We start from the raw sequence: 22,358 nt of genomic DNA, 5'->3' as shown, positions 1-22,358 counted from the left end.
GGTCTTATAACGAGCATCATCTTGCTCAGGATCTTTTAGGCAGACCGGGACAAGTATGCAATAGAAAAAATTTGGACTGGTGTCTCTGCGATTAGGCCAGATCATGTCTGAGTTTCCTTTTTGTCTGTGCCTTTTTCTCTTGTGTTGAAACTAAGTGTTTCGGGGGTTTAAAATGGTATCTACAGTCCTTAAACAGATACTTCCATAAAACAAGGATGAATATTGATTGATAATAAAAATGTGATAGTTAAGGTGTGGGGGGGGAGAGGGGTATCCAGTTCTTGCATTTGTGGGGGATGTATTGTGAAAAGACAGTTTTATTCAGTTCTTCAGCATTTATTTGAGTTTTTGATAATTGCTAAAAAATTAGATCCCAAGTTATTCTGAAGTATTTGTTCCTTTTGCTTTTTATATTTCAGTTAATATTTTTTTGAAAATCTGTTGTGACCCAGATATTATTCCAGCATAGATTGCATGCATTTTCTTTTTTTAATTATAAAAGCAATGTATATTTAAATAAAATAAAAAGTGGAAAGAAAAAAGTCACAAATTACATTGTTCAGACATTGTCACTATCACTGTATCACTGTCATCCTGTTGTTCATGGATTCACTTGAGTGGGTGCCAGTAATATCTCCATTCGGCCCAGCCCTGAGATTTTAGCAGCCTCTCCTTACTCGTTTTTCCCAACGATTGGAGGCTCTTTTCAGGGTCAGGGGAATGAGACCCGTTGTTGTAACTGTATTTGGCATATTGAATATGCCACGGGGAGCTTGCCAGGCTCTTCTGTGTGGGCAGGATACTCATGGTAGCTTGCTGGGCTGTCAGAGAGGCATATATATATATATATATTATATGTATAGTATATATATATATTTCCACTTTATGATGATGTGTCCAGGAATATGTTCACACATGCATGAGGCTCAGCCCAAGCATGTGGAAAGTGGTCTGGAGGGTGGCAAAAAAGATACATATACATATATATATATACATATATATACACACATATACACGTGTTTACATACACACACATACACATACACACATATATACAGGGACTGAGGAGATAGCTCAGAGAGTTGAAGTGTGTGTTTGCACACAGGCCCTGGGTTCAACTTTCGGCATCACATATGCCTTGAAGCATCTACCAGGAGTCCTCAGAGCACTGCGTGTGGGTGCCCCCCCACCAGCACGTCTGGCCATCCTTCTCCCCAAACATATATAAACAGCGTAAGACAAGATGCCTTACTTATCATTAAGAAAATGGTAAAATCCACCATGATTTCATGATACTTGGAAGTAATACGTTATTGTTCTGCTTTTTGGGCCACACCCAGCACTGCTCAAGGGTGACTTCTGGCTCTGTGCTCAGGAATCACTAAGCCCCTATTGTGCTGCACTTTACACAGAATTTTAGGGTAGTAAAACCTGATACTGAGACCAAAGTGATAGGACAGTGGGTAGGGTGCTTGCCCGGCACATGAATGATCCAAGTTCAGTCCCCAGCAGCACAAATGGTTGCCCAAGCTCCGCCAGGAGGGATCCTTAAGCACAGAGCCAGAAGTAATCCCTGAGCACCCGCGGACCCCAAAACCAAACCAAACCAAGAGAAGAAAGCCTGTGTTCCGCTTGATGAAATTTCACTAAGCAGATTCTTTCATGTGAAGGGAAGGTGATTTTAGCCCAGTAAAACCCAGCCCCGCCTGAGGATGCTCCCCCGTTCCGCAGCGCTCACTTGCACCGCCCGCCCCCATGCCCCGCCGTGCACCTGCCGTCCCAGCCAGGATGTCGTGAGGGCAGCAGTCCAGAAGGTGACTCTGGCAGACACGGTCATCTGTAAACGTGACCCTCTGTCTGGTTTCATCTCCTGAAATTCATTTCTGGTTTTAAATAAGACAATATTATCACATCAACCACAAACGCTTGTCTGGCATAACAGTTCACCTGGGTGTTTTGCAGACTACCAAATAACTGTAAAGCTGATCGAGGGTATTTATCACTGGAGCAGAATACCGATATTGTTTTCGATGATGAATATATCATGAAGAATCACACTTAATGAGCTTTGACTCCCATCATTGTGCCAAAGTCAAGGAGTCAGGAGTAAAAGGCTGAGCACCGAGAGGCCATCAGCCCCCATACATGCAGGTGGACAATGAAATACCAAAACCCATGCTAATCAGAGATCATGATCACCACGTGACTTATAGCTGGCAATTTCCACCAACAAAAGCTACTTATGAATCTGGTCAGTTTGTTATGGACAAATATGTAAGCAGTATTTTGCCCAGAGTTACGTCGAGAAAGCTTTTAGACTGTACAGACATTGTCAGTGTATTGTTTTGGTACTTTTTCTTGTGTCCTTTTTTTTTCTGGAGATGCAAATGAAAACATCTGGACATTTTGCTGACATTGAATAGGTGTATAGTGTTGTAAATGCTTTTCTCTTTCTCTTCTTTCTCGTTCTTGTCTTCTCCTTCGTCTCATCCTTTTTTTGGCTTTTCATTTTATCCTTGATTTTACCTGAGGAAGGTAGATGTTTCCGTGTACTGGCAATGTTAAGGAGTGACCTTGTGAAATCCAGAGAGGTAGTGCAGTGAATAAGGCATGCGATTAGCAGTATGGTCCGCATTACTTCACCAGGAGTGATCCCTTAGTGTAGAGCCAGGAGTAAGCCCTGAGCACCACCAGTGTGGCCCCAGATCAACACCACCCCCCAAATAGTGACAGCATGTGTGAAATGATTATAGTGATGACGGTAACTACATCAGCAGGGTTATTTTTGAGCAAGATGAGAGATAGCAAATGTAAAGTGTCGAACTTGTGATACAGTTTTAAATTATTTGTTTTATTTTATAGCTTTGAGCTGGATTTCTCTTTTTAATTTTATGGGTGGTATTGGAATATACTAGACTTTTGTAAATTGCTGGGTAGTTGAATGATCAACCTCAATTTTTTATGCTTTACTTATAGGTTGTTATGTTTAGTAGTTTCTCTCTTGTGTTCTTGAGCTATTACTGTGAACTCAGACATGCACCTCGATCTTTTTTTGGAATCATGATCAGGAATAAAGAGACTTAAGTTTCTTGCACGATGTGTTGTAGGATTTCTCTGTATGCCTCTCTGATAGTCATTTAACAGAACACTTAATACAGGTTAAATAAAACTTGCTCAATAACGGCTCTGCTCATTGTTCAGCTCTCCCTGGTTTTATATCAGAGTGTCTAGTCTTGGCCTGAGGCTGATGTTTATCATTATGATACAGAATTCTTGACTATTTTTACATTTTACTGAACGTAAATCTTTAACAGACTTCACTCTGTCTTCCCCCTTAAAAAAAAAGAGACAATTTTTTTTTTTCTCTCTCCTTTGAGAGTTATCTTGGTAATTTGGAGCATATAGCCATGATGTTTGGGAGCTATCTGTTTCCATTGCTGCAGCTTGATACTACAATCATCAGTATTTAAGAAGGAAAGAAAAAAAAAAGGCTTCAGGCTGCACGGTACCATGAAAAATGCCCACCTGGAAGCAATTTTTTTCCCCCTAAAAGCCCATAGGGATTGCTGTCACCCTCCCCCTTCTATTGTCAACAAGGGCCAGAAAGACCAGTTTCCTTCAGAGCCAGTTCTTGTTGCAGTTTAATCATCTGCCTTCTCCTAGCCTCCAGAGGAGGTTAGAGGAGAGCTAGGAAAAAGCCAAATTATTCCCAGACCTCCTCTCCTACTGCAGCTATCCTTGAATCTTTAAGTTCCTTCTTTTCTCCCTTTGATTCCTTCTTTTTTCTATTTAGCATCTTAGCCGAGGTACAAATTATTTGCACTACTAGACGTTGCATTTACTCTTTGAGGAAGAATGTTTATTATTAACTCTCGCGTTTGTCTTTGGTGGAGGTTTAAATGTTGAAACATTTAAGAGGGCACCGCTTTGGGCCCTGTGTCACTCGATAATGCTTTTTCTCTGTGGGCGCTGCATTGTTCCAGGTGCAGCCCCTCAAGGAGCTCTTGGTCCCGTGGGGAGAGAGACGTGTATAATAAATCATGACCGTGCAGCGTGCCCGGCGTAGCACCCTTTCAAATAGAGGAACAAATAAATATTTCAAGACTAAACAGGGATTGACTCAGCCTTCCATCAGCGAGTGTCATTTGTGGTGCTGCCGGTTCATTTCTAGCATAAAACTAGACATTTGTCGAAGAGCAAACAGGAGGCTGGTGCATTTGGCTAGCTTCATTTCAGATCACACAGGTTTCATGGCACTCATTCTAAATTTTAGAAAGTCTCATTTTCCCTCTACACCGGGAGTGTAACCTCTTTAAGACTAAATTTTATTTCTGTGCTTTAGAATGCCTCATCTGTTGACTTCTTTCTCTGTGTAAAGCATGCGCCTCTTAACTAAACATCACAGTTCCTTTTTTTTCAGTCAATGTTCAGTGTCTTATTTTCCTCACTCCAGACTTGCTCTTCAACCCAGCCCCATTATATCTTCACCTCTAATGAACCTATTGTTGTTAAGCACTAAAAGCTAACTGATGGTATCACTTGTTACTTGTCATCCCGTTGATCTTCGATTTGCTCGAGTGGGGGCCAGTAACATCTCCATTCGTCCCTGTCATGTGCTAGTGTAGCCCAATGGTATCTGCTCGCTCCAGGAACAGGAAGAGCCTCAAACCGTTCATTCAGGGTTTTGACGAAGAAGTCTGACCATCTCGCTGGTGGGCGGCCACGCGGTCTTGTGACGTCCCGAGTCAGATATTCACTTTTCATCACCCACTTGACTTCCTTCAATGTGACTCTGATAACCGTACCTTCCCCCTTCCGTCTATGCCTGTGGGTCCCCTTGTGTCCGTCTCATACTTCTGCCTGGTGGTCAGCCCCTGCCTGACTCACATCTCCTCTCATTCTCACAGATACTTTCTTACAGGCAGCAAACCTTAGACTTTCACTAGTAATTAAAATCTTTGGTTCTTGAATCAGTAACGCTGAAGCCTGTCTCAAGCCTAGATGCCCGAGTGTCCAGCTGGGACTCCACCTCACAGACATCTCAGAGTCGCCGATCCTGATCTGATCCCCAGCACCCCATGCTCCCCCGAGCACTTCTGGGTGCAGGCCCGGAGGCCCTGAGTACCCCGGGTAGGTGGCCTAGGTAGTCGCTGGTAATATCTTCAGGCCCATGGATTGGCTCAAGGTCTGGTTGCCCAGGAGCCACTGGGAGAGGCCTCTGGGCCTCCTGAGCACTGCTTGGGATCACTGCTGCTCCCGGCCCCATGCCAGGGCAAATTCTCCATCTGCCAGAGTCAGACACTTTACCTTTCTACCAGACCCACATGGTCCTCTCATTTGCCGACTCATTTGAGGTACCGCCAGTTACCCACTTACCCAGCCAGAACTATGGCCAGGAACCGTGACTCCGCCCTCCACCTCCACAGCTTCTTGTCCAACGCATCAGCCACCGTGGTGCACTAAGTCCAATGCTCAGTGTCTCTTCTGTGATCTTCTCCTTCCTTCTTTCTTCTTTTACCTTCTTTCTTCTCATCTTCTCCTCTTCCTGTTCCTCCTCCTCCCCTTCCTCTCTCCTCTCCTCTCCCTCCTTCTTCTCCTCCTCCTCCCCTCCCTTCTCCTCCCTCTCCCCTCCTCTTCCTTCTTCTTCCCCTCTCCTCCTTTTCCCTCTTCCTTCCTCCTTCTCCTACTTCTTCCTCCTCTCCTCCCCTTCCCTCTTCCCCTCCTCCTCTTCTTTTCTTCTCCTTTTTCTCCTCTTCCTCCTTCCTCCTTTCTCTCCTCTCCTTCCCTCTCCCTTCTTTTCCTTCCCTCCCCTTCCCTCTCCTTCTCTCCCCTCCCCTCTCTTCCTGCCCTTTCCCCCATCCCTCCTCCCCTTTCCTCCCCCTCCCTCCTCCCTGTTTCCTCCCCTTTCCTTCCCTCTCCTTCCCTCTCCCCTCCCCCTTCCTCCCACCCCTCTCTTTCTGTCTCTTCCCTCCCCTCCCCCCTCTCCTCCCCCTCCCCCCTTCCCCTCCCCTCCCTTCTCCTTCCCTCTCCTTTCCCCCTGAAAAAAACCCCCCACAGAATTAGAGTTAAGTCCTGCCCCATGATAAAATCCAAAATCCCTCAACTGGAGATGTAACTCAGTGTTAATCAATTCAAACAGTGCTTACCACTGAGCCCCACACCCTGTCTTAAAGCAGCTCTACTGAAGTATAATTCACCTACACAAAATTTCACATATTTGAAGTGTGCAACTTGATGCTTTCATGCATGTATTCATCTATTAAACCATCGCTCAAATCAGTATTTCAATACCCTCCTCTTAATTTTTCTTTCATGCCCCACTTTATCTCCCTCCTTTGTTGTGGGACTAGTTTGCATTTCCTGAAGTTGTATATAAATAGGACCATAAATTAAGAAATAGTTCAGAATTTCCTTTACAAAAATAGGTGGCAAAGTCCTTTGTTGTGGAAAAAAGTTGCATAATTGTGCTTGGAATCTTCAAGAGCTGAAGCAGTTTTCAGTGGGTGCTGCAGGCAGTTGAGGAGTGAATCCACAGAAGACTCGTCAAGGGGCTGGGAAGATAGTTCAAAGGGCTGGAGCTCCTCCCTGCATGTGCCAGGCCCCGGTTCAGTCCCCAGTACCACTTTCCTTCCAAGCAGTGCCAGATGTGGCCCCCTTGGTTCTCCAGCTCCCTCTGGGGTTGCCTCCTCCCCACCAAAGACACATTAAATGTTTGAGTGTTCTTAAAGCTCCAGAATTTGAATGATTAGTTCCACCAGAGTAAGGCTCTGTGTGCACCTGAAGGTGAAAGATGCAGACAGTGGGTAAGTCGAGAGTGAGTTCTAAGTTTTAAGTGTTGTGGACAGCAGCTTCCTTGCATCTTGTGTTAACTGTGGGCTGTTCTCAGCTATTTCTTCAGATATCACCTCTTTGTTATTTCTTACTGCTATGACCATTAAGCCCATCCTGTTTTCTGCTCTTAACGGTTAAAAAAATGTTTCCTACTGCAGATTAAATGTGTTCCCTCAAGTTGCCTCTGTAGAAAGCTTAACCCATCTAATCATACAGGACCCTGATTTTGAACTTCCAGTTTTCAGAACTATGAAAATAAAATTTCTCTTTTCTTAGTTGTCACCCAGTCTGAGGTGTTCCATTGTAGCAGCCTCAGTGGACTTGGTGCTTCATTTGTCACTGCTGCATATATACATTCTGTTTACATATATTTTTATGTGTAGTTAAATATTGGTTCTTCTCAATTGTTAAATTATAAATATCATAATTTTATTCTAAAAGTTGTACCTGTCTCTTCCAAAGTGACTCTATTTACAGTTTTTTCCCTATTTACTTATATTGCAGTTATTTAAAATTCATGTTCATTTTTAAACTTTTGTAAATTTGATTCTACTCTTTGCGTTTCTTTTTTGGGTCACACCCAGCAATGCTCAGGGGTTACTCCTGGCTCTGCATCTCAGGAATTACTCCTGGTGGTGCTTGGGGGACTGTATTGGGTGCTGGGAATTGAACCCGGGTCAGCCATGTGCAAGGCAAACATCCTACCCGCTGTGCTATTGCTCCAGGCTGCTTTGTGTTTCTTTTGACTGTTGTTTACATGCTACATGCTTCCTTGCATTTTATGGGTTGTGATCCTTGAGTTCCAACTTAATGGAATTTTGTTTGTGAGAATTATTGGAAGTATAGGTTAAGATACAGTCCTCTAGAGAATATTTGCTTTTGCTTCACCAAGTTTCCTGAGGGTACTTACAGCCAGCTGGGACTTCCTCTAAAATAAATTCTAATTCTAGCTGTCTTATACCATATAGATAATATTAATCATATAAATAAGGGCCTTGCTTCTGTTTGAAGACTGGCTTAGAGCTTCAAGTGATCAACCTACCCTCACAGAGCCAAGTGCTAGAGTCATGTATCCTTTCAGTATCCCTTTATGGAGAAAAGTTTTTTCTACCTTACGGTTCACTAAGAGTGAAGACTTGAGTACCTGACTTTATTCATTTTGGGACCTTGGATTATACCTTTCTCCTGTTGTGGGTTTTAGGCTTTGTCTTAAATCTAAAGGTTCTAAGATTACAAAATATAGGCATTAAGTATGGGAGATCAGTAGGATCTGAATTTATATTCCACTTTTGGTTTAGTCTCTGGAAAGTTTCCCTTTTTTCCTTTCCTGCTTAACCAGGCACTAAAATAAATCTAGAAACAACCTTGCAGTTTTAGGAGCTTAGTAGTAGAATGGTTTTTCATGTCCTATCTTACCTATTGTTATTGGAACTTCATCTTATTTTTTATACTTTGCTTTCATAATTTTTTAGCGTGGGAACTGTTCATAATTTATTCATTCTTGTTTCAGAGTCTTCACTACTTATAAACTTAGTTTTAAGTTGTGGTTGTATCTAGCTGTGCGGTGTCAGTAAACAACTACTTGTGGATTAAACTGGACCAGGAACTGAATGTGATGTTAGCAGTTCTGAGAAAATTAGAAAATGAATCTGTGTGTGTTTAGTGCACACATATATGAATGTAGAATAAAACTAATGCACATGACACATATACATACATTCATACATGTGCAGATTCATGGTATATACAGTAAACATTATAAATCATGTCATTTATATTATTGTTCGATTTTATTTGATACTGGGAAACAGTTTGTTTTGGTAAGCCTTCATTAAATCAACATATATAAGTAGATTTGAACTGCTTAATACCTAATCCACTTACTACTTAATCCACTGGATTTTCTGTATTATTAATAGCTTTATGACCTCTGTCATTAGAACCATAAAATAATGTTAAGTGTGGAAACTTTGAAACATTTCAATTAGCATGCAACCTTTTAAACTATTTATGTGTGCTTTCAGAGTACTAATTAGTTACCATCTTTTATAAATAATATTGGAGAGTTTTATCAAAATACCTTAGATCCAGACTCATTATGGTGGTGATAGATACTCAGTGAATCAATAGTTTTATTTATCTTTAACTTTGAGTGTTTATGACACTTGGAACACCATAAAAATGGCATCCGTTGAAAGCAGAGCTAGTCTGTGTGTTAGTCACAGTCTTGTATATACCAACGATCTCTATAGCATTTCTACCTCCAGCAGTTTCCTGAGGTGAGACTCAGTGGTTATCATCATGCTGTAGACAGATTATTTCTTTGATTTGACAACATCTGTAATCCAACTTTATCTTCCAGATTTCATGATCACCGCTGAAAGCTGCAATGAACGATATCATTTTGCACTTAACACAAATTGGTACAGAGGCCAAAATGAAGCCACTAACATATCCTGCCGCACTTTTGTGTCTTCAGTAACTTGCAGTGATTAATTGATCTAACGGGGCACCATTATCATGTAGCTATGGCAGTCTCTTCCCCCTTAATTTGAAGTTTCCTTGCTTTCATTAGTTTATTTCCTAATAGTCTGTTGTTGATTTGACTGATGTTTTGTGACAAGTTCCCCTTCTCCACTTTCCTGAGCTCTCTAACCAATACCAGGTTTTCAGTGGGCCCTTTGGCGAGGTGCTAGTGGAAACGGCTCCACCCTGTATTTTTCCCCTCAGAAAACAGCCCCTGGAGAAGCCTTCCTGCCTCGAGCGAGACTTTCTTCTTCAGATTCTTTTGGTCGCAAGGACTATCTTGGTGAAACCAAACGAATACCTTGGTATCTGCAGGGGGTGGAAAAAAACTTATATTTAATTGAGCTCCTGTGGCAACACAAAAACATTTGGCTGTGTTCTTCTACTTCATTAACTAGCATGTGCTTTTCCAGTCTCTGATGAGAATATATATACAGTGATCTAGTTTTCACATTTTCACACTGCGAGCACCCACACGACCATAGTAAGTCTGAATTAAACTGATGGGTAAACTGAAGTAAGGAAAGGAAGCCACTTTAAACTCCTTGTGACCCTTCTGCAGTTTCTCTTTCGACATCATGCTCAAATATGTTTTTCCTCTTTATTTTTAACCTTTGGAAAAAACAGAAATACTAATGATGCTCTTATGAAGCGTAATGAGAAGAAAATGTTTCAGGACTGAAAAACCATGACAAGAAGTTAAGAAACATATATATGAAAATAGAAAAGACCAGAATAACCTTTGGAGCATTTCCCTCCACTGCCCCCCCCCCCCATTAATCTGAAACAGAAAGCAAAATGGTCAGTATTTTGTGTGGCTTTGAAAGCATTTCAGCAGATAAACTTTGTCCGATATGATGATACTTTTTTGCATCCACCTTTGGGACTGCCCACTCTTCTCTTTCTCCATTTTCAGCTGACATAAGGATCCTCTTCATGCTAGGCTCTGTGCTCAGCGCTTGAGATCAAATGGTCAGTGCACACCTTCCACCTCAAAGGATGAAATTCTGGTCTGTGGAAATTGAAGGGTGGATAACCTGTGTACAGTTCAACAAACTCCTTGGTGGTGTTCTTAACGAAGGAGGGGCAACAGAGCAGCATCAGAAGTTGCCAGATTTTTGTTGTTTTCTGTTTTGGGGCCACACCAGCTGCTCTCAGGGCTTACTCCTGGCTCTGCATTCAGGGATCAGTCCTGGCTGGGCTACAGGGAACCCTGTGTGGTGCCGGGAATCCAAGTGCTCTGATCTGCCATGTGCAAGGCAAGCACCTTACCCATTGTTCTATCACTCCGGTCCCAACTTGCAAAGTGAAATTAGAAGAATGAGTGGAAGTTGATTTTCCTCTAAACTATATAAACCCTGTTTATATCGTTTAGAAAGTGCGGGCCAGGCACAGAACAGGAGTCCTTGTGGTTTTTTAGTCTTTTTGTATTTGTAGACCGCCAGGGATCTGCATACCAGGGGGTGAAGACCACTGCTTTATACTGAATAAGTAGCATTAACTTTGTGGACCGGAAGGCAGTTCCTTTGCGCTGGCACAGGTAGCGTTGGTGGCTGAAACAGAGTTTGCAGTTGATTTGGACTTGCTGTTGATTGTTCTTTGATTTACTTGCTTCCTTTGGAAAGTGAACTATGTTGTACATATCCGGTACTTTTTTTTTGCAAGTAGGAATGTTGAGGGAAGAGTGGAAAATGGAATAGAAAATAGAAAAAAAATAGGAAGTTCCTTTACAAAAATGAAATTTGCTGGTACCAGAAAGATGTTATAGCCGGTAAGGCACTTGCCTTGTGGACACCTGGCTTAGATGCAAACCCCCAATCCCATATGGTCCCCTGTGCTGACCAGGAGTGATCCCGAAGTGCAGAGCCAGGAGTAAACCCTTAGCATGGCCCGGTGTGGCCCCAAACCCAAAAACCAAACCAAAACGAAAATATTACTCACGGGCTGAAATTTGGAGATAGGACTCTGTCCGGATTGGTTCATCATCACTATCTCGAGCATTTTCTGCTTTTTCCCCTTTGCCACCTTCAGGTTACTGCTCCTTCTTGAATTCTAGGTTAGCTACAGCATCCCTAAGCATCATCACTGTCATCCCGTTGCTCATCGATTTGTTCGAGCGGGCACCAGTAACGTCTCTCATTGAGAGACTTATTGTTACTGTTTTTGGCATATCCAATACGCATGGGTAGCTTGCCAGGCTCTGCCGTGCGGGCTCGATACTGTCGGTAGCTTGCCGGGCTCTCCGAGAGGGTTGGAGGGATCGAACTTGGGTCTGCCACGTGAAAGGCGAACGCCCACTGTTTTCTTGTGTTCCCTCAGCCAGATCTCTCTTGACTGCTCTTCAGTGAGAGCTGTGCCATCTTTTAACTTAGTCACTGACAGCGGGAAAGGAATGACCACGATTGATTTCCGAGTTAAGTAGTGTTCATTCCCCCTTGCATGTGCAGTGGGGAAGTGGAATGCTAGATCAACGGGGGATCCTTCCAATAGAAAGAAGAGTGAAGTAGGTAGCGGACTCATCTGGAAGTAGTAATCTGTCTGTCTGTCGGTCTGTCTCAGCCCCGTTCCCCCCGTCCCTCTGCCCTCTGGCTTTCTAGTTGTGTCTCTCACTCGTTCTATTCTTGGTTCCTCACACTTTTTGCTCCCAGAAGCACTTAGCTTGGTGTTGGGCTTCATATTCCATTAACGTTTCCTAATTGTGTTTTCTTTGGGAGTAGGGCCTGCTGTATTAGTAATAAGCGATGTAATTTTGATTAAGGCACTTAACTTTTCTTGGCCTCAGTTTCCTCCAGTGCACAATAGGAGCTTTGTATCCCCTCTTCAAGACCTCTTTCAGCTCTGATGTATATTAGGGGGGCCATACAATTTTGTTCCATTCTCTGGTATTAAAGGAGAGACTGATGTACTAGAGAGAATACATCCTAGCTTTGTGAGTTGGGCAGATTGCTTCATTTCTTGAGTTTCAGGTTTTTAGTTTGTGAAAGTGGAATATTATTTATAAGGTACAGCCTGTGAGATAACAGAGGCTCCTAACATTGTTATTTTTCTTGTTTTAACAACCATATAATAATAATAATGTAATAATCCTCTACTGGTTCTGTATCAGGGGAAGGATTAATATTTGCTAAATCGAATTTCTCAAGTATCACCTTAAAGGTTAAAGTCTCTCTCAATGTACACATGAAATGTAGGTGGGGTGTTTAGAAGTATGCATCATATACTGGAATTGTAATTGAAAAAGTGTATAGAGGATAGAATTCATTTCATTTTTGGGCAAAACTTTTTTTGTTGTTTTACTTTGTTTTGGTTTTTGTAGATCACATTCCAAGAGACAACATTTCTAGAGTTGAGTCAAAGTTTAGGTTACAAAGAATTGTCGTTCTTTAAGCACTTCTTTTCTTCCTTTTACTACGTCCCAGACTATTTGGACTAGTGGCACAGTTAATTTCTTAGATAGCTTTGTTTAACAGTGGCACACTTAAACATGTCAGAGGAATAAACCTTTTAATCCAGGTGCTATTTTCTGTTAATCACAAACATTGAAATATTAGAGTGCTTACATTAAAATACGATCATGGCGAGCTACCGGGGATTAGAGTGATAGCACAGCAGGTAGGGCATTTGCCTTGCACACAGCCGACCTGGGTTCGATTCCTCCATCCCTCCCAGAGAGCCTGGCAAGCTACCAAGACTATCCCGCCTGCATAGCAGAGCCTGACAAGCTACCCATGGTGTATTCGATATGCCAAAAACAATAAAAACAAATCTCACAATGGAGACATTACTGGTGCCCGCTAGAATAAATCGATGAACAATGGGACTACAGTGCTGCACTAAAATATTTTTAATGAATAGTTTAAATCTTTGGCCAGCAGGCAAATTTTAAGATATATGAGTAGTCCCTCTGAGCCGGTTCAAGTCGAAGTTTCAAGAACTGTTAGCCATGAACATCACTAGATGGCAGTCTTTCTCCAGTTCTGAGCCGTTTGTTTGGCGGGTGGGGGTGGTGATGGTGGTGGTGGAAAACTCCTTTTTGTTCCACTACGGCGTTGGCTACCCGTATTAGTTATACTTCAGTAGACCCATGAACTTCCCAGATGTTAAGACTTGCTTATTTTTGTTTTTAACATTTTATGTCTGATATGTTGGTTAGCACTGAATAAGGCTGAGAGATATTTGAAATGTTGATTCTAGGTGAACTGTAATGTAATGATCAACAGTTGCCTTTTTCTGTGGTGAACAGTTTGAAAGAAAACGTTTAGGGCAGTGACTTTGTCTTTTAACTTTTTGGATTGCCAGATGGAAACTATAGACCAGTCACTCTTAAAAATACATATATGTAATTCTGCCTCTACATACATCTACATAAAATCTGGGAAATGTGGATTTCCTGATGTATACCCATGGAGCAAAAGTTTATTTATAGTCTCCAAGCCCCAGTTTAAAATGTGGGTTTTATTTTCTAGCTTTTAAAATACTCAGTATACCCAGGGGTTCTACTGTAAACCTGTCATGTTACTTAACATTATTGTAATTGAAGAGAATATTAGAGTGATAAAGGCCCCCAAATGGGAGAAACAAGTGGGAGACTTGGATGAGGAGGTAAAAAACCATTTACTAGTTTGAAACTGCTTACTTATGCAATTCTGAGAATGTAGGATTTGTACATTATTACTGACTGAATTTAAAAAGTGGACGTGAATGGTAGAAATGTAAAGGGAGGCTGGTTCCTTTTTGGAGAAGGGAGCCAGTGCCAGGGATGTATTCAGGGTCCGACATGCAAGACAGTTGCTTGGAGGGAGGCTGATTTGTTTCTGTTTTGGGGTCACACCTGGCCATGCTCAGGGCTTCTGTGCTCAGGGATCATTGCTGGGGCTCTCAGGAGACCAAAGCTGGCTCTGCTGCATGCCAGGCAAGTTCTTTACCCGCTGTATTCTCTCTCCCGGGCTAGGGAGGCTGATTCTTAACCTAATATGTAATTCATTGTTTCCTGGATTTTTTTGTTTTCATTTTTTTAAAATGAGAAAACTGAAGGTCAGAGAGATTAACTGAGTTATACAAAGACACCACTGAGCAAGGTGATGGCAGTGCTAACGCCAAAGGCCTCACGGTCAACTGCTGACTATCTACATTTCCTTTCTTAGATTTATTTATTTTAAAGTAGACTTTCAGGGAAGGCAGTTATGGATTTCTTTGTGATCTCCTTGAGGCAGAGTGTGTGTGTGTGTGTGTGTGTGTGTGTGTGTGTGTGTGTGTGTGTGTGTGATATCATAATGCAGCTCCTTGTTGGGAAAAAATGACTGTTAGATAGTAGAAGGAACTGGAATCACTACCTATCTCAGAAGTATTCCTGTGTCAAGTGGTAACTAGGCTGGAAACCTGGAGATCATCTAGCACTGAATAATATCTGTTATATGTCATTTCATTGATGAGTTTCAGTGACAATTGCCATTCTCAGAGGCAAGAAATATTGTTTTTTTTTTCTTTTTGGGTCACACCTGGCGATGCACAGGGGTTACTCCTGGCTCTGCACTCAGGAATTACTCCTGGCGGTGCTCAGGGTACCATATGGGATGCTGGGATTCAAACCCGGGTCAGCCGTGTGCAAGGCAAATGCCCTACCCGCTGTGCTATCACTCCAGCCCCAATATTGGTGTTTTGTCATAGAAAACCCCAACCCTTTACTTATGAAAGGGGTAGAAAAGTTATATTTGTCTGAAGCTAGTTAAAATGTCAATTGTAGATTCTCTCTGTATATTTCAAACAGCTACTGTAAGCAGGCAGTTATTTTCCCAGTGTGTCTTAATTGTCAAAGCAGTGTTGTTCATAATTTATTTAACGGTATCTTCCCTTTGTTTCAAATGGAAATAAATCTAGATTATTCTGATTCTTTTGGAGTTAGTGTTCAAAACTTTTGCTGGAAAGCTGAATTTGTTTATGTATTTATGATTATTTTGTTGAGTTTTGGGTAGTGAAACTGATTTGCTAAGGAGAATGTGCTTTCTGATATGCAGAATCAGTGAAATGTTCTGTTACCCACAACTGTCATAGAACAAGAAAATGTTGGTAATAATCAAATATGTATTTTTGAGCACATGTCAGAGACCAGGATAGTCTTACAGATAGTGTTAGACTTTAATTTATTTAATAGATATTTATTCACTGCCCGCTATCCGTCTGGTATTATTCTTGAGTTATAGTGTTGAGTGTGGCAAAATTCTTGATTTCAACTTTACTAATTGGAATAGTTTGGGGCACTGATAGACAATAATAGAATTGAGTCATAGAAAGTAGTTTGAAAATATAAGTGTTAAGCATTAATATCTTAAGGACTGCAAAATTAAATTTTTGAGGAAAGAGGAGGCTACAAAAAAGAAAAACTAGTGTGGTTGGAGCCTGCAGAGTGGAGGAAAGCCAGGATGGGACTAGGGAGAAGAGGGAAATGAAGTTAGATAAATAGATTAAAGTGCATAAGATTTTATGGTAAATTCTGAATATTTTGAATTCTTTTTAAAAGGTAATCTAAAACTCTATGGTGAATACTATCAGACTCAAACATTTTTGAGTAAATGAAGAAGCAAAATTTTTTTTTTTTAAATTTATTTATTTTTAATTAGAGAATCACCGTGAGGGTACAGTTACAGATTTATACACTATTTGTGCTTATACTTCCCTCATACAAAGTTCGGGAACCCATCCCTTCACCAGTGCCCATTCTCCACCACCCGTAAACCCAGCGTCCCTCCCACCCTCCCCAATCCCATCTTCCCCCCACCCCACCCTGCCACTGTGGCAAGGCATTCCCTTCTGTTCTCTCTCTCTAATTAGCTGTTGTGGTTTGCAATAAAGGTGTTGAGTGGCCGCTGTGTTCAGTCTCTAGCCCTCATTCAGCCCGCAACTCCCTTCCCCCACATGGCCTTCGACTACAATGTAGTTGGTGATCGCTTCTCTGAGTTGACCTTTCCCCGGAACGTGAGGCCAGCCTCGAAGCCATGGAGTCAACCTCCTGGTACTTATTTCTACAGTTCTTGGGTGTTAGTCTCCCACTCTGTTATTCTATATACCATAGATGAGTGCAATCTTTCTATGTCTGTCTCTCTCTTTCTGACTCATTTCACTCAGCATGAAACTTTTCATGCCCATCCACTTAACTATAAAATTCTTGACCTCCTTTTTTCTAACAGCTGCATAGTATTCCATTGTATAGATGTACCAAAGTTTGCTCAACCAGTCATCCGTTCTGGGGCATTCGGGTTTTTTCCAGATTCTGGCTATTGTAAACAGTGCTGCGATGAACATACATGGAAGCAAAAATTTTTTTCCCTTCAAAAGTGGTCATCTTGCTATGGGATTGTTACTAATAAAATTAATTTACTCTGTGGTTTATGCCAGTGAAATATCTAATTTCCAAATACATTTGCCTCTCAGTTTGTACTATAATTTTGTTTCTTTTTCTGTCTCTTTGAAGTACATTTATGCTCTTTTTTCCCTCCCAAGGTCTGTCTATGATGGTGAAGAACATGGGCGGTTCATGGAGAAGCTTGAAACACGCATCCGCAATCATGACCGAGAAATTGAGAAAATGTGCAACTTTCATTACCAGGGCTTTGTGGACTCTATAACTGAGCTGCTGAAGGTGAGAGGAGAAGCCCAGAAACTCAAGGTAAGGAGACTCTGAGAGGTGCTTGCTGCTCGGTCATGTTGCCAGGGTTTTAATTAGCATTATATGAGTAGGGAAAACATTACCTAGAACACAATTCGTCGTGAAGATTCTTCATGGGAGTCTGGGCCAGGGAGTTAATCCAGAGGACTAGCGCTTGCTTGCGTGGGGGGCTCCTGTCCCCTCCCGGCACCCTGTGTGATCCCAAAGTCGAACCAGATAGGCATTTTGTGCTGAAACACAGGTGATTGGGATGATGGCGTTTTATCGAAAGAATACCGTTTCTGTTAGAATTTATCTGGGACTACCTACATATGGATGAGAGTCCGTTTCTGTTAGAATTTATCTGGGACTACCTACATATGGATGAGAGTCCTGAACAGAATCCGTTGACTCTTTATGCTGTTTGTGTACTTTCTTGACACGAGTCATCCCTGTGGGATTATGAAATTTCAGGCGCTCACAAATCTGACCTGAATGGACATTATGCTGTTAAATTTTTGATTTTTAAAATTAATGTAAAATGTATTTTTCTACAGTGTATTAATCATTTGATAAAATGATCTTCTCTCTGGTTATTGCAGTAGATGTGCTTGATTCCGTTCATGGTAGGTTGTACCAGTATTGCTCAGAATGGCGATCAGTTGCTTTCATTGCTTGCTACTTGGTGCCATTATTCCTTTTCCCACCTGAAAGTTGCTTCAAGTTATAAACTCCTCAAATTTTTCAGGATGTCCCTGAGGAACTAAAGAGACTTGTTCCAGGGTCCTTCTACTTACTCTGAGAGATGAAAGCATTAAGGTTCAGCAGCTCTGCTCTCAGGCTGTGCTAAGCTGTGAAATATTGAGTTTTTTGAACTATTGAAAAGAGTGTAGAAAATGGGGAAGGTTAATACTGTCAAGACACAATGAAAATAAATTATAGTCTAGCATGGCCACTATTTATTTTAATTCAGATAAATATGAAGATTTTACTTAACGTTTAAGTATGTAAACCTTATACTTAATGTTTTCTGAATAAGGAGAAGTAGCATTGTAGATAGGCAGTATAGTTTCTTTCATTGCTATGTTAAAATAATATTGAAATAGTGATTATATTTCTTATCAGAACCATTGGTTAGGTCCTTATAAGATATGTCTTAGTGTTGTGGTTAGCACGAAACTCATTTTGTGTCTGTGGTCAGTGTTTTTAACAAAAATTGAAACAACAGAAAAATTAAATATTACATGTGGTAAGGGTGAACACTGTGTCTTGAAAATGTTTCAGTGCTGTGTTTACTGCTCATATGCTTAGTTATTATACAGAATTTATTATTGTGGCTTACAATGTAAGATATATTTCTTACAATGAGTTTGAAGTGAAAAAAAACAAATAAACTCCAAACAAATGGTGCTTTTTTGTGACAGACCAGTATTTCATAGAGGAAATAATGTTGAATTTAGTAGTGTTTATGGAAGGTTGCATCTTATGATATCTCAAGTTGAAAATAAAAACTTTAATTATTATTGAGTGACCACTGTGAAGGGTATAGCACCATAAAGAGACAAGTCATGTCATCATTGCATTGCTAAAAAGCTTTTTTTGAACTAGGAATGGTCTTATTTTCTAATAACCTCTATTTATTGGTTTAAGTTATAAGCTCAGATTTTAGGGCATTTAGGTAATTACAGGATAGTTACTGTCCCATATTGGGATGTGTATTTGTATAGTTTCAGGCAACATTGTTTCCAAGTCAATGCTTTTTTTCCTCTTTGGGACAAAATTCCTCTGAGTCCCTCTTCAGAAATACTCACTTCTCGTTGTGCTTCATCTTTGTCAGTGACTTTCCTGAAGTACAGCATCTGAACGTAATTTTCACATAGGATCCTTTTTTGTTTGTTTGTTTTTGATCACACTGAGTGGTACCCAAGACTTACTCCTCGCTCTGCATTTGGGGATCACTCCTGGTGGGGCCCAGGGGATCATATTTGCCGTGGATTGAACCTGGATTGGCTGCATGCAAAGCAGGCACCTTATCTGCTGTACTTTGGCTCTGACCCCTCACGGCAGATTCTTCAGTGTTCCCATATCACATATTCTAGGCCAATAAATCATGTTTGGAGAGGCCCAAGCCAGCTTGCTTTCCAGTTTCATAATTAAAATTTTCTTGGAACACAGCTGTGCTCATTCAATTGCATTATGCTTATGGGTTTTCTACATTGGCAGAATTAAGTAGTAACAGACTATTATGTGACCTTTACAGAAATGGTTGGCTGATCTTAGTCTTTGATAATGACTCTGTTAATCAGCATTATGGACAGCGACATCATGTTCATTATTCATATTATGCTTACAATCCAATATTTTAGATTTCGTTTTGTGTGTGATGCAGTTTTTAAAGGATTCTTTATGTCACAACCAGGTACTCAGGGGATATTTTTGGCATAGTACTTGCAGGGGGGCTAGAGGTCACTAAGGTCTAGTGTTTAGGGGACCATGTGGAGCCAGGGTTTGAACCTGGGGCTCCTGCATGCAAAGCATGAGCTCCAGCCCTTTGGGTTCGCTTGGTGGTTCTTACAGGGGGTGCTATGGAAAATCTAATTGAGAGGGAATTTGAAGAGTTTCCATTACTTTTTTTGATATTCGTAAGGTCTTCCTGGAAGAGGTTGAGTTTTATTTTCTTCTTTGGGAGAAGTGCATGAGGTAATTTTTTCTGAAAATAATTGTTCCGGTATTGTTTGTAGTTTGCGGCAGTTTTCATGAAAAACTAGTTTTCTGAGATGATCCTCAATGAAAGAGTATTTTGTTAAATAATACTTGGGAAAAATATATGATACCCCCTTTATTTTCTTTTTGGGTGACACCTGGAGATGCACAGGTGTTACTCCTGGCTCTGCACTCAGAAATTACTGTTGGTGGTGCTCAGGGGACTATACGGGATGCTGGAAATTGAACCTGGGTTGGCCTTGTGCAAGATAAATGCCCTACCCGCTCTGCTATTGCTCCAGCTCCGATAACCCTTTCTTGGGCATTCAGGATATACACAGACTAGCAGAGGCCTTAAAAGTCCAGAATAAATGAGCCTGTGTATTGATATTTATCTGTATATTTCTCTGTGTGTATGCACACACTTATTCACACCTGTTTGTCTCCACCTACACAATGCTTGCTAACTAGCTTTTCTGGAAGTTCTAAGTGGTTGTGACTTCGTAGGGGATTGTAAAACTTAAACATTTTGCTTAAAAAGAAATTTCTTTATGATTTATTATCAGTAAATGTCTGCTTTGTTTGCCTATCATATATATCTCCTTGGGTTCATATAAAAATTTCTGGGATGATAAGAAATTGCCCCTGGGAAAAGTTTAGGCAGTCCTGCTCTAAGGCATGTAGTTGGGAATGGCAGGTCAGGAAAAATACCTTCAGAGTGTTAGGAGATGCAGTTACTATTGAGACAATGGAAAAAATTTTAAAATTAATTACTGGAAATTAACATACTAATATTTTGATATCTAAAATGATGAGGAAATTACTATTCTAAGTATTTTATTCTTAAAGTTTTTAGTTGAGCCCTTACAAGTGGGTGCCAAAGAAAATACCAATTTTTAAAATTTGTGGGTTCTAGTTTATCTTAAGTTTTGTTCACAGGGCTTTGGCTACCTGATGGAGAGATTAATTCAGAAAAATCAGAATACAGAAGTATTATAAATTAATTATCAAAGAGTTGGCGATCTAATACAGCAGGTAGGGTGCTTGCCTTGCATATGGCCAATGTGGGTTTGATTACTAGCTTGCTGTTTGGTCCCCTGAGTACATCAGGAGTAAGCCCTCAGCACTGCTGAATGTGGCCCCCAAGCAAACACCCCCTCTGGCCCCAAACAAATTAATGGTTTATGAAGAATAAAAATAAAATATTTGGGGGCCAGAGTGATAGTACAGTGGATAGGACTCTTGCCTAACACCCTTGATCTTGGCACCTCCTATGGGTTGCAAGCCTGCCAGGAGTGATCCCTGAGCACAGAGCCAGGAGTAAGCTTGAGCAGCATCGATGTGGTTCAGAAATCAAAACCAAACCCAAACAAAAACAGAGGGAAACTTTTATATGAGTTATAAAGTTCCATTTGGGCTGGAGCGATAGCACATTGGTAAGGTATTGGCCTTTCACCAGGCCGACCCGTGTTCGATTCCTCCACCTTTCTCAGAGAGCCCGGCAAGCTACCGAGAGTATCGAGCCCGCACAGCAGAGTCCAGCAAGCTGCCTGGGGTGTATTGGATATGCCAAAAACAGTAACAATAAGTCTCTCAATGAGAGACGTTACTGGTGCCCACTCGAACAAATCGAGCAATGGGATGACAGTGACAGTGGCAAAGTTCCATTTATACCTAAGTACAATGGAATTACATTAGTTAAGTGAAGAATATTTATGATAAAATTAGGCTTTTTTTTTTTTTATATATGTCATGGTAAGATTCTTTAGTGATCTGTTTTTTTTCTCTTTTCTTCCAAAGTAAAAAGTGATATTTTTATATGTTATAGTATTTTAGCTTGAAATGTTCTAAAACATTATCTTTCAGTAATTTTTTCTTCTTTATTGTTCAAAAGTTCCTGCGAACATCCAGTAGAAAAGTTAATATAATTTTAACTCGAGAGACAATCAATGTGGTGGAATCCTGAAACTACCTGAATACTTAATCTTTTCAGTTGAAATTTTAATCTTATCTATACCTCTTGTGTAAATGTGTGTGTGTTTTATATATATGGTTTTAAATTGTCTTCTCTTCACAGAATCAAGTGACGGATACTAATAGAAAACTACAACATGAGGGAAAGGAAGTAAGGCCAGTTTAATTTTTGAAAATTTTTGAAAAAAATCTTTTCTGTTTCTTATTATTCTCTTTTGATGGCTAGAATTCTTTATTTAGTGACTTATAAGACCACAAGCAGTATGTTGAATGAATTTGGACATAATTATTGCTTCTTCTAATGTTTATCTGAATTAAATGAGTATACCTAATAAAAAGCTTAATGAAAGAGGAGGCTGCTTTCCTTCACTGGGTTTTTAAAACATCTGCCTGTATCATCCCTTTTGTTAGGAAAGTGCTTTCCCCAATATTTACCTACTTCAGATCTTTTGGTAGATGTTACTGCCGTAATAATGCCTTTTTTTCCTAAACACCTTATTTTAAATTGCAATTTCTTTCTCCTTGTAGTCTTTTTTGCTTTTTTTACTTCATCCTCACCCTCCTGCCACAGTACTCATCATATTCTGACATTATATATTTTTACGTATATATTTGGGGTTTCCCCCCCCTCCCTCCTATAGAAATAAAGCTTAATGATGCTAGGAATTTTTATTTAATTTTT

General features: G+C 40.7%; 1 protein-coding gene across 1 annotated transcript in view; it reads left to right on the top strand.

Annotated features, from left to right (window-relative positions):
• EXOC6B (exocyst complex component 6B) overlaps nt 1–22,358 on the top strand; it is a 565,697-nt gene that overhangs the window by 54,460 nt on the left and 488,879 nt on the right. The window contains exons 2-3 of the mRNA XM_004609116.2: nt 16,855–17,020; nt 21,780–21,827. Of these exons, the coding sequence (XP_004609173.1) occupies nt 16,855–17,020; nt 21,780–21,827 (214 nt within the window). The remainder of the gene's footprint in view (nt 1–16,854; nt 17,021–21,779; nt 21,828–22,358) is intronic.

The sequence above is a fragment of the Sorex araneus genome, chromosome X, assembly GCF_027595985.1.
Source record: "Sorex araneus isolate mSorAra2 chromosome X, mSorAra2.pri, whole genome shotgun sequence".
Lineage (NCBI taxonomy): Eukaryota > Metazoa > Chordata > Mammalia > Eulipotyphla > Soricidae > Sorex > Sorex araneus.
Note: the sequence above shows the minus strand (reverse complement) of the source record. Positions and strands in the feature narration are given on the sequence as shown.